Source organism: Suncus etruscus, chromosome 17, assembly GCF_024139225.1.
Source record: "Suncus etruscus isolate mSunEtr1 chromosome 17, mSunEtr1.pri.cur, whole genome shotgun sequence".
NCBI classification, from domain to species: Eukaryota; Metazoa; Chordata; class Mammalia; order Eulipotyphla; family Soricidae; genus Suncus; species Suncus etruscus.
In genome coordinates, this window is record NC_064864.1 from 61,173,698 (window position 1) to 61,186,667 (window position 12,970).

Below are 12,970 nucleotides of genomic sequence, written 5' to 3' on the forward strand. Positions count from 1 at the left end.
GGATCACACAGGGTGGTGATACTCAGGTGCTCGGAGCCCCAAGGCCATTCCCTATGGTGTTGGGTTGGGGGAGTTTTGGGCTTTGAGAACTGGTAGGGGATAGAACTCGGCCTCACACATGCTGGGCATAAGCGTTACCACTTGAGCAATCTCCCTGGCTAGGAATTTGCTTTAAAGGACACTTGTTGGTTTTATCTTAGGGTTATGTCAACCTTTCTGCCCTCAGCTTTAATCCTGTCTGCAGAAATTTTGATTTACTCCATATCAGACCATCACAATGCTCTGATACCTTATGCTGATTTGATCTAATAAGCATAAAGACCATGTTATTCTGATCTGACCTAATATGCAGGGAGTAGCAAGATCCTTGCATGCCTCACTAAGCACAAGGAAGTCAGATAGTTTTAAGAACCCTCAATATATGGGGCAAGAGCGATAGCACAGGGGCAGGGCTTTTGCCTTGCATGCAGCCAACACAGGACAGACACCGGTTCAAATCCCGGCATCCCATATGATTCCCCAAGCCTGCCAGGGGCGATTTCTGAGTGCAGAGCCAAGAGTAACCCCTGAGTGCTGCTGGGTGAGGCCCAAAAACAAAAACAAAGAAACAAACAAAAAGAAGCCTGAATAATCACCACCTGTTCCCTCTGTTACTGCGGTTTAGTAGCTGCAGTAATGCATATTGGTACCTGCAAGGTGAAGGAAAAATCCCTATACTTTGTATTGCCTACAAGTCAAAAAAGGTGGTGCGGGGCCGGGCGGTGGCGCTGGAGGTAAGGTGCCTGCCTTGCCTGCGCTAGCCTAGGACGGACCGCGGTTCGATCCCCCGGCGTCCCATATGGTCCCCCAAGAAGCCAGGAGCAACTTCTGAGCGCATAGCCAGGAGTAACCCCTGAGTGTCACAGGGTGTGGCCCAAAAACCAAAAAAAAAAAAAAAAAAAATGTATTAGGGGCCGGGAAGGTGGCGCTAGAGTTAAGGTGTCTGCCTTGCAAGCGCTAGCGTAGGACGGACCGCGGTTCGATCCCCCGGTGTCCCATATGGTCCCCCCAAGCCAGGAGCGATTTCTGAGCGCATAGCCAGGAGTAACCCCTGAGCGTCAAACGGGTGTGGCCCAAAAATCAAAAAAAAAAAAAAAAAAAAAAAAAAAAAAAAAAAAAAAAAGGTGGTGCATTGATTTGGGAGCCTCCTGGATTTCTGAAAGACACTGTGATTCTCCATAAACATGCTGCTCCAATACATCTTCCCAAGGTCATGCCCAAGGTTCTCTGTAGGTCTGAAGTCTAGAGCAGAAGTGTCTGCAGTGGTTGGGGGTTGTAACGCTGGATGTAGAGCCTTTGCTTAGTGCCTAGCTGATGCAATAGCACAGGAAGTTTGTGAAGCACAGAAGGAGGCGTCCCTGGCAGGCCCTCACTGAAGGACCCCCAGGGCTTCGGAAGCCAGTCTTTCATCTTCTATGGTGACCACTCCAGAGTCCCTGGAAGGGTAGGGACCATGTGCCCAGAGCTGTAACCTTGAATGAAATGTCACCAAACCCACGACACTGAGGAAGGAGACACAGATAGGAAGGGCATTAAGGAAGATGGGCAGGGACTGGGACTCCACATGGAGTTTGTCTTGCATTGTGAGGCCTTGGTTTGCTACCCAACTCTGCAAAAAAAAAAAAAAGAAAGAAAGAAAGAAAGAAATTGGGCTCAGAAAGGTTCCAAATTGACAAGGCGCATGCGTGCTGCTCAAACTTAGCGCAGCTCCTCTGGGTGTCTACCTGCTCCCCTCAGGCAGAATCTGGGGTCCCCCAGAAAATCTTCCACAGTAGCTGACTTAGAAAGAAGATGCTCAGGCTCAGCTCTCAGAAGTTACATCCCCCAAATGAGCTGTGCTAGTTCTGGCTCCACCACAGAGCGCTCTGCGAGGGGAGGCAGCATGGGCCCTCCAGGGGCAGAAGTCCCAGCTGCCCATTAGGCTGCCCACCTCTCCTGGGCCAAGAGGTGGTCAAAGATCTGAGTGTGAGGCCAGAGCCATAGCACAGCAGGGAGGGCATTTGCTTTGCACAGGCCAATACGGGGTTAAGTCCCTGGCTTCCCATACCGGTCTCCTAAGCCAGCCAGGGGAGATCATTTAGCGCAGAGCCAGGAGTAAACCCTAAGCACCACTAGGTGTGGCCCCAAAACAAACAAACAAACAAAAAAGATCTGAGTGTCTGCTGACTCCGGAGGTGTTCCACCTGACTATCGCTCAAGGGTGTCAACTGTAAGTATGTAGACAAAATGCAACACTTGTGGGGTTCCTTTAGTCTCTTTCTGGTTGCTTTGGGTTTTTGTCAGTGGGTTAGGTGCAGGAAGGAGCACTGAAGACAGAGCACGGGTCTAAGAATAGCTGCTCCACCTCCCCAGAGCTAGCCTGGCCCTGCCACCACTCATCCCTAAGTGGGAACTTGTGACAAGCAAGGCCTGAGACCACAGATGGGACAGATTTCACTGGCGGATCTGTCCTCGGTTTGACAGTAACTCACACTGGGATGGACTGGTTTATTCTTCCCTGTACACGTGGTCCAGTGTCACTTTCTTGAGAGACAGCTGCTTTGCATGGTCAGGCTCTGTCCTGTCATCTCACCTGAGCAAGGGCTGAAGTAGTCAAAGAAGCATGACTTGAAAATTTAGGCACAGTGGGCCAATAACTTGCACCACCAGCTAAACTCTGACACTGTGCTAAGAAGAAAAAAAATATATAGACAAGAAACATGTAGACCCCAAAAATGACTGACAAAGAGGTTTTCTAAGGAGATTTGTAGAAACAATAAGAAATAAAGTAACATAGGTATTGTTTTTTTTTTTTTGTGTGTGTGTGTGTGTGTGTGTGTGTGTGTGTGTGTGTGTGGATTTTGGGTCACACCCGGCAGTGCTCAAGGGTTATTCTGGATCCAGGCTCAGAAATTGCTCCTGGCAGGCACGGGGGACCGACCATATGGGACGCCGGGATTCGAACCTATGACCTCCTACATGAAAGACAAACACCTTACCTCCATGCTATCTCTCCAGCCCCAACACAGGTATTGTTTTAAAGTCCACAAAAATGGCGTAATTGGGGCCGGAGGAGAGATAGCATGGAGGTAGGGCATTTGCCTTGCATGCAGAAGGATGGTGGTTTGAATCCTAGCATCCCATATGGTCCCCCAAGCCTGCCGGGAGTGATTTCTAAGTGTACAGCCAGAAATAACCCCTGAATGCTGCAGGTTGTGAACCAAAAAACAAAACAAAACAAAAAAATGGCACAATTATTAATGTCAACCATTTGTTCATGGTGGAACAATATATTTTTACATTTCTGTCATATATACAAAAGCTATGTTTGTTTTTTATCAGATGTTAACTTTGTAAAAGTCACGAATTTTGATTGTTTTTGTTAAGAAGTGGAGCTTTTCCAAGAAAATACTTGAAGTTTAATATATTTGGGCAGCCAAAGTGACACAGGAAGTCATTTTGAGTGTTTATATTAGAATACAAAGTACTTACCTAATGTTATCTTGGCTTCTAATGATGGTTCAATAAAAGGAAGCAGGATAAAATGTTGAATTTCAAGGCTAAGAACAAAAGAGTCTAAAGGAAGCCTGGAACAATTTATGGCTATAAAGTGAGAACAGGCGTGGAAAAGGACAGTGACCTGTTCAAAGGGCAAAAAGACCAGTTGGGAGATGCTCCTGTTGAACAAAAATGGAACGTCTAGAGTTCGCTTGAACCCTTTTGGAAGACATGGTATGATGGTGTGATGGTGCATATGTGTGTGTGTGTGTATGTGTGTGTTTGCACACACACACTCATATCTTATGTGATAAGAGCACTCACATTTCAATTTCCAGACATCATACAGCAGCTTCCGCTTCCAATATATGAATAAAATTGTAGTTTTTCTACGTCCATTAATAAAGGTCACCTTGGGGCCGGAGAGATAGCATGAAGGTAAGGCGAAGGACAGTGGTTCTAATCCTGGCATTCCATATGGTCCCTCTAGCCTGTCAGGAGTGATTTTTTTTTCCTCAGGAGTGATTTCTGAGCATAGAGCCAGGAGCAACCCTTGAGCGATGCCAGGTGTGACCCAAAAACCAAAATAAATAAATAGATAAATAAAATAAAGGTCACCTTGAGGTTTAGATTTTGGATTTCAATCAAGCACCAACTATTACTCAAATGATATTCCATAGCTGCTTAACTCTCAGAGCTATTCTTACACTCATGAACGCTGAATCTGAAAGAGCCAACATTTGACGTGATCCAACCTGATTTTCTTTTTTTTTTTTTTTTTTTTTTGGGTTTTTGGGCCACACCCGGTGACGCTCAGGGGTTACTCCTGGCTATATGCGCTCAGAAGTCGCTCCTGGCTTGGGGGACCATATGGGACGCCGGGGGATCGAACCGCGGTCCGTCTCCTAGGCTAGCGCAGGTAAGGCAGGCACCTTACCTCCAGCGCCACCGCCCGGCCCCCCAACCTGATTTTCTATTTAATTCTTAGTTTGAGGGCCACCCCACAGCAGTGCTCAGGTCTTACTCCTGCACTGCACTCAGAGATCATTCTTGTAGTGCTGGGGATCAAATTGTTCTGGCCCCTATAGATTATTTTTTCCTTAAAGAATTATTCTACACATCTAGTTCCTTAATTGCAGGAGATTCTTGGGTTTGTATCTATCCTGTATTGTCTTTTAGCAGACTGTTTCCCTGAATTCTCATTTACTCTTGTTGCCAATGACTTATTTTTTTATGGCCCAACCCCCGCAACCCTGACTTGACTTATCTGAGGCAAATTCTCAAGTCTCTCCTCCCAGCCCGTCTCTCTCTGACTTTCTGATCCAGATTCAGATCTTCGCAGACATCTTCACACATATGTCATCACACAGCAACCAAGTCTAACATGTTACAATGTAATGTCAATATCTATTCTTACCCAAGCTAGAAACTCCAGCCACATCTTTTCCTTTTCCTTCCCCCTTCTTCCTTATGTTCAATTATTTTCAAAATCTGGCTGATCTTAGTTTATAGTTCAAGGCTATCATCTCTTTCCTATTCCCATAGTCATTAACCCTTAGAAGCTCTGTGTGAACATTAAGAAAACTGTCTCTGACCTCAAGTTTCTTTCTTTGTTAAACCAATTTTGGTCATAGTAGTTATGCCATTGTCAAGTTTTGTCAAAAAATTTTACAAGGTTTGTTATGAAAGGTCCTTCCTTCAAAAACTCCCCATTTCCTGCTCTATAATAGCAACCTCTTTCAACACTTTGAGTAGATTTAAAATTTTACTACTTACATCCTTCCTTTAAATATTATGCATTCTTTTTGATATTTTTCCTTGTAAGTAGCAGTTTCCTTTATATTAATGATGAGGATTTAGCTTACACTCACATGCCCTAGCCCCATTTCACATCCACTCTCATCTACCTAATATACATAGCCTAACCTCCTATCTTGAAATTATTATCAGTGTTTCCATGATAATGGCTATAAAAATATTTTCAATTGAGTATGATTATTCTTTCTAGCCTAAATTTTGTTTCTTGTTAATAAAAATCTAGCCTTTTGAGGCCAAAGAGATAGCACAGCAGTAGGATGTTTGCTTTGCACGCGGCCAATCCAGAATGGACACAGGTGAGATTCCCAGCATCCCATATGGACCCCTGAGTCTACTAGGAGCAATTTCTGAGCACAGGGCCAGGAGTAAGTAACCCCTGAGCACTGTCGGGTGTAGCAAAAAAAAAAAAAAAAAATCTTAGTTACTCATTCAATACAAAAATTTTCCTCTTAATTTGAAAACATGTTCAAACACAGATTTTAATTTGAAAACATGTTCAAACACAGATTTATGCCATCTCCTAATTCTATTATTTTTGTTGCTTTGGGGCCATACCTTGTGGTGTTCAGGGCCTGCTCCTGGCTCTAAGCTCAGGTATCAATTTGCGCAGTGCTCAGGGGACCATCTGGGGGTGCCAAAGATCCAGTTGGGTTAATCTCATGCAAGGCATACACTGCACACTGTATTACAGCTCTAGCCCCTGAAGAACCTTTAACAAGTGCTTGGGAAAAACAAGCAAATAAAACAAAGTGCTTGGGAAGGGAATTTTGCTCCATCTGATTTATATATTTAACTAGATGTCTGCTAAACTGTGAAAGTGAGCATCATTAGCTCTTTTTTTTTTTTTTTTTTGGTGTTTGGGTAACACCTGGCAGCACTCAGGGGTTCCTCCTGGCTCCATGCTCAGAAATCACTCCTGTCAGGCTCAGGGGACCATATGGGATGCCGAGATTCAAACCACCATCCCTCTGCATGCAAGGCAAATGCCTTACCTCCATGCTATCTCTCCAGCCCCCTTTTTTAAAATTTTAACTCAACTGAGTGTCAATTTCATGTACTTTTCTATGTCTTCACTTATTAAAGCTCATTCAGAAAAAGAATTCAATATATTTATTAACCTGAAGGCATGGGCCCGGAGAGATAGCACAGCGGTGTTTGCCTTGCAAGCAGCCGATCCAGGACCTAAGGTGGTTTGGTTTGAATCCCGGTGTCCTATATGGTCCCCCTTGCCTCCCAGGAGCTATTTCTGAGCAGACAGCCTGGAGTAACCCCTGAGCACCGCTGGGTGTGGCCCAAAAACCAAAACCAAACCAAACCAAACCAAACCAAACCAAAAAAACCTGAAGGCATAATGAATGATCAAATTTTTTTTAATTTTTTTTTTTTTTTGCCACACCCAGCAGTGCTCAGGGGTTACTCCTGGCTGTCTGCTCAGAAATAGCTCCTGGCAGGCATGGGGACCATATGGGACACCGGGATTCGAATCAACCACCTTTAGTCCTAGATTGGCTGCTTGCAAGGCAAACGCCGCTGTGCTCTCTCTCTGGGCCCGAATTATCAAATTTAATGTGTCATCTCTCTCAGGAGCATTGTAATTTTAGCAGGGGCTAATTTTTTTTTTTTTTTTTTTTTTTTTTTTTGCATTTTGGGCCACACCCGATGATGCTCAGGTGTTACTCCTGGCTATGTGCTCAGAAATCATTCCTGGCTTGGAGACCATATGGGACGCTGGGTGTTCAAACCATGGTCTGTTCTAGGTTCACAAGTGCAAGGCAAATGCCTTCCACTTGTGCCACCACTCAGGACCCAGGGACTAAATTTCTATTTGGCCTATGTCAAGAATTTCAGGCAGTCACATCTAAGTGTTTGGGAGGACTAAGTCACTTTTCCTCAATTCAAACTTGGTGGAAGTCAAGCTTACCCCCAAGAAAAGCCTGGGGATAAGGTGTCACTCACAGAAGTTCTATGTTGTGACTAGATAGTTAAGAGTATCAAGTATAGGGGCTGGGAAGGTGGCGCTAGAGGTAAGGTGTCTGCCTTGCAAGCGCTAGCGTAGGACGGACCGCAGTTCGATCCCCCAGCGTCCCATATGGTCCCCCTAAGCCAGGGGCAATTTCTGAGTGCATAGCCAGGAGTAACCCCTGAGCGTCAAACAGGTGTGGCCCAAAAACCAAAAAACAAAAACAAAAACAAAAACAAAACAAAAAAAAAAAGAGTATCAAGTATAGCTCAAGTATATATATAGCTCAAGTATAGCTCTGGTCTTGTATGCTTGAGAACCTAGATATCACTGAATCCTTCTCCTCAATCATGATTTTTTTTTTTTTTTGGTTTTTGGGCCACACCCGTTTGACACTCAGGGGTTACTCCTGGCTATGCACTCAGATATCTCCCCTGGCTTGGGGGGACCATATGGGATGCCGGGGGATCGAACCGAGGTCCGTCCTATGCTAGCGCTTGCAAGGCAGACACCTTACCTCTAGCGCCCCTCTCAATCATGATCTTATCTAGAGCAAAACCTGTATTTTATTATGCTTATAATAAGTATACAAAGACAGGCATCAGCAAAGGCAAACAACTCTAAGTAAGCTAGTTTTACTGACAGCCGCATACAATTAGTGGTTATAAGGCATTATGAATCCACAACATACTGCCCTATAAAGGCATGACAATTAGGTCAAGAAAATAATGATGCTAAATAACATGTGTAAGCATCATATATATAACGACAATGACAACAAAATAAACATGCTTCTGGATGAAGAAGATACAATTAACGAGAATTCGGTTAGATTAGGTGTGTGTTTCAATTATTCAGTAAAAAAGAAAGAAGTTCAGGCAGGAGAGAAGGTTCCAGAGGTGGAGCATAGAAATGCTTTGAGTGGGCCCGGAGAGATAGCACAGCGGCGTTTGCCTTGCAAGCAGCCGACCCAGGACCAAAGGTGGTTGGTTCGAATCCCGGTGTCCCATATGGTCCCCCGTGCCTGCCAGGAGCTATTTCTGAGCAGACAGCCAGGAGTAACCCCTGAGCACCGCTGGGTGTGGCCCAAAAAAAACCAAAAAAAAAAAAAAAAAAAAAAAAGAAATGCTTTGAGTGTTGCTGCAGGCCAGGATTTGATCTGCTGGCCTTAGGGCTGGGAGTAACCTCCATCACTTCCTGGCATGGTCTGAGAACCAAAAATGAAAACAAACAACAACCACAAAAATACTTAAAACAAGAAAAGGGGGGGCCGGGCGGTGGCGCTAAAGGTAAGGTGCCTGCCTTGCCTGCGCTAACCTTGGACGGACCGCGGTTCGATCCCCGGGTGTCCCATATGGTCCCCCAAGCCAGGAGCAACTTCTGAGCACATAGCCAGGAGTAACCCCTGAGCGTTACTGGGTGTGGCCCAAAAACCAAAAAAAAAAAAAAAAAAAAAAAGAAAAGGGAACGGAAGCTCTCGCAGGCACTTTGAAGGCTCCTGCACAGAAAACGAAAGTCAAATTTACCTGTCGGCCAAGACAAAAGCAACAAGAACAGAGGGAAGAAAAAGACAAGGTTACGTAAGGTATCCTCCTGAAATTTTGATTTCTGGCTCCATATTTCTGTTAAATACCAACAATAGTAACAACAAAACTGATAATAACAAAGGCTTCAGTATCAGTTAAAATTTCTTTTATATGTCAAATTCCCAAACAACCTCATGAGGTAGGTATTTATTTTCCCCACAGTCTTCCGGGTGAAAAAAACGAAAGCCCCTTTCCCAAAGGTGAAAAACAACTTGCCTTGGTGAACTGGCAGAGTTGGGGTTTAAGTTTAGATGACCTCCCTCCAGAGCAATTCCACAGTGCTACACCCTCCTTCTGCCTTTTCTCCAATCAACAAACTCAATTTTGAATACATGGTGTCATCCGGGGTGAGGCAAACTTACCTCATCCTCCTACTCTTATCAGAACCAAAAGGCCAGGGTAGAAGCGATAGCAAAGGGGGTAGAAAGTTTGCATTGCAAGCAGCGTACCGGTTTGAACTCCCATATCCCATAAGGTCCCCTGAGCACCTTTGGGAGTAATTCCTGAGTGCAGAGCCAGAAGTAACTCCTGAGCATTGCTGGGTGTGACTCAAAACCCAAAAATAAAACCCCAAGCCACCTAAGGGCCTCTTTGATAAAATACCACTACGAGCAAACAACACAGTTCTCCGGAGCACGGATATTTGCATAATTTGAGTCAACCTAGCCTAAACCCCCACCGGTTCATTGATGTTTCCTCAAGACATAACTCATTAGTTTGCCAAGTAATTATTTTCCAAAGCCAGGTGCTTACTTGCAGCTTCATCTCTCCTACTTATTAAGGAGACCCCTTCTCCTTTCTCCCCCTTTTCCCCAATCTCCTCTGACCAAAGAAATAAATGCTCTAAATGCTATTCTGAACGCTCATTTATGAGCTACCAAACAGGGAACATATATGATCAACGGAACCATCTTCCCATTGGCCTCCCTGGAGCTTCCTGTTCTGAGGCTGGAAAAAAAAATATCAACGATAATCATCTTGCAACCTATTTTGCAGCGAGCAAAGACACTGCCTGCCTCCTTAGCTGATTCCTTGTCCCAAACCTGGCCTGCCATTCAAGCCCCTCGGTGCTGCCCAGCATTGCATGCGCCTCTGCGGATGACAGATTTAACTGTCATCTGAGCCTCTCCCCTGCCACATCAGCAGGGTCCTGGGCACGGGAGGAAAACCAAACGGGCTGAGAAAGGCGGAATTTTCCCCAATGTCACCAGGACGGGGCCCGAGGCGCCGGCAGAAGCCGCGGGAGGGCGGAGACCGAGACCGCTCGCCTCCTCTCCCCGCCCCGCGGCGTCCGGCCGCCGGGCCGCCTCCTAGGCCTGCCGGGCCACGCTAGGCTTGGCCAGGCCGGAGCCTCTCCCCGGGTGGCGGCGGCGGCGCCCCCTGCAGGTGGCAGCGGGCAGAGCGGGCGGAAGAAGCCCGAGCCGATCTGCCACCGTGTCCGAGTCGGAGCCGCCGCCGCCACCGCCGCCGCCGGGGACGGGAGATCCGGGGGTGCCGCCCGTCCAGCGCCGATCGCCGCCCCTGCGCTTGCCCTCGCGTCGTGGCTCGGGTCCGAGCCGGCGCGGCGCTCCGATCGCCCGCCCGCCCGCGTCCACCGCACGGCCCCGCCGGGCCTGCTGCTCGCCCTGCTCGCCTGCCCTGCCCTGCCCGCCCCGGCCTCACTCTGGAGCGGCCCGGGCAGCCGCAGCAGGGCCGGCGGCGGCGCATCGAGGAGCTCTCCAGGTCGTCCCGGGAGCGGCTGCTGCAGTCCCGGGACAGGATGTTCTCCAAGTTCACCGCCATCCTGCAGCACGCCGTGGAGGCGGTGAGGCCACGGGCGGCGGGCGGCACGACAGGCCGGGGATGCGGCGGCCTAGGCTGGCTGGGCTCTGCTGGGCAAGGCGGGGAGGCCGCTGCGGGCTGGGTGGGCAGCGCCCAGGATCTCAGTCCTGGGTTCCCCCATCTAGACCCCCGGGCTGGGTTCCCTCCTCGGCAGCCTCCTCCTGCGCGCGACTTGCCGAGGACCCTCGCCCTCCCCACTCCGGGCTTGCCTGCTTCTTCTGATGGGGTGTGGGGTGCCAGGGGACTTGGGGTGCATTGCATGCACCTGGCTGGGCCCCTGGAAGCTCGCCCTGACCGTTCACCTGCTCTGGGGGAATCAAAGAGGCAGACAAAAGAAGCCATGGGGACCGGGGAATTCATGCATGGGGCTGGGGAGGGTGGGTGGGATGCAGGAAAGGTGTGCCCCTGGGGTCCTGGCGCCTGCCAGGATCACCCCCAGTTTCAGAGCTCGGCTGCTGTGGCTCCTGCAGGTCGCTGGTGGCCCAATTCGGTTGCATCTTTAGGATTTGGGGTGAAGTGGAGAGGTTTTTGTTTTTGTTTTTTTGAGGAGGACCGGGGGGGGGGGTCTCATCGAAGGGGGATGCGACAGCTCCCGGGTGGCGGCGGAACCCCGAGACCATCTGTTTCCGTTCCCGATGGCTCTTCCTGGACTCGATCCTGCAATTGTGTTTCGGGCAGAGATCGGATTCACTCCCACTGCCTAGCCCGGGCCCTCCGGGAACCAGGGGGCGCAGGGGGTCGTGCCTTGCTGCAAGCCTGGTGCTGAGAGAGCTCTACTGACCTTACGTTGTTTTCCTCCTTTGGGGAGAGCCCCTCCACTTCACTTCCACAGGCCCTCCCCCCTGAAAAGTGCATCCGGGGCAGAAACAGCTACTCTGCGAATTTTGATATTTTTGAAAATGTCAATCTCTTTTGGACTAATGGAACAATTTCACTTTCAGCGGTGCCATTTTTTTTAATGGTCAGATAAGTTACACAGTCCAGTGGGTTTAAATTGTTCTTTCTTTTTTAACAGTAGAAACAGTTATTTTAAAAGATAGGTGACTATGTTTACTATTGATTTTGAGCTGTGCTACAAAGTTTCTGGTGGGTGGACTGGTTTTAATTCTTGAAGATATTACACCTGAGGGAGATGATTTTAGACATCATTCAATATTCTTTCTTACATACAATCCACAGCCAATTTGGAAAGGGTTTTTTTTTTTTTTTTTTTTTTGGTTTTTGGGCCACACCCGTTTGACGCTCAGGGGTTACTCCTGGCTATGTGCTCAGAAATCGCCCCTGGCTTGGGGGGACCATATGGGACGCCGGGGGATCGAACCGCGGTCCGTTCCTTGGCTCGCGCTTGTAAGGCAGACACCTTAGCTCTAGCGCCACCTTCCCGGCCCCTGGAAAGGGGTTTTAATGCATAAACATAGTGTTATTTCTGCAGTTATTCTGTAATTTACACCAAAAGTCATTTAAATCTTGGCACTGAATTGGAATACTTGAGAATAAAAATTTATACATTATTCGCATCCATCTGTCAGGCTGTTACCTACAGAATTAAGGATTTAGAAACGTCTAATGACTTTTAACCTCTCCTGAGGAAACTCATTTTTGTCCTGAGGCAGGTCAGGGTGTAATTGTGTACTAGCGTCTGCCACATTATCCATGTAAATTGTCAGACTGATCTGTGATATTCAAGTTCTTTGCTGAAGTTAGAAAGAAAAGGTTGAGTAGATTAGATCCTAATCCAACAACTCATTGTTTTTAGAAAGTAAAATTTTTATTTGCGTAAAGTTTGGTTGTAGCCAAGGTACTTCCCACTTTACCTTGATTGGAGGTTCAATTTCATGAACCGCCTTTCTACCCCCTTTGAACATTCTCTTCTTGGCCAGGAGATACTAATTTTCAATAAACCAATCTTTTGATAAGGGACTATGTTCATTATTTTGGGGGTGGTTTGGTTTTTGGGTCAAACCCAGCAGCACTCAGGGGTTACTCTTGGCTCTATGCTCAGAAATCGCTCCTGACAAGCTCAGGGGACCATGTGGGATGCCAGGATTCAAACCACCGACCTTCTGAATGCAAGGCAAATGCCTTACCTCCATGCTATCTCTCCGGCCCCAGTACTGTGTTCATTCTAGCCCAATATTGTTTCCCATTAGTTTATTTGCTTGCATTTTCTTCCATAACTAATCTTAGCATTTCTCTGGTCGCTTCATTACTTTTTTTATTTTAGTTTTTTTGTTTGGGGGAGGGTACCCTAACAGTGTTAAGTGCTTAT

The 12,970-nt window shown here is 47.3% G+C and overlaps 1 protein-coding gene across 1 annotated transcript in view; it reads left to right on the top strand.

Moving 5' to 3' along the window:
* The first annotated feature begins 10,560 nt into the window (after positions 1–10,560).
* Positions 10,561–12,970, top strand: part of FHIP2A (FHF complex subunit HOOK interacting protein 2A) — a 52,372-nt gene continuing 49,962 nt past the window's right edge. Inside the window, exon 1 of the mRNA XM_049764440.1 lies at positions 10,561–10,684. Within this exon, the coding sequence (XP_049620397.1) occupies positions 10,640–10,684 (45 nt within the window). The 5' untranslated portion in view covers positions 10,561–10,639. The remainder of the gene's footprint in view (positions 10,685–12,970) is intronic.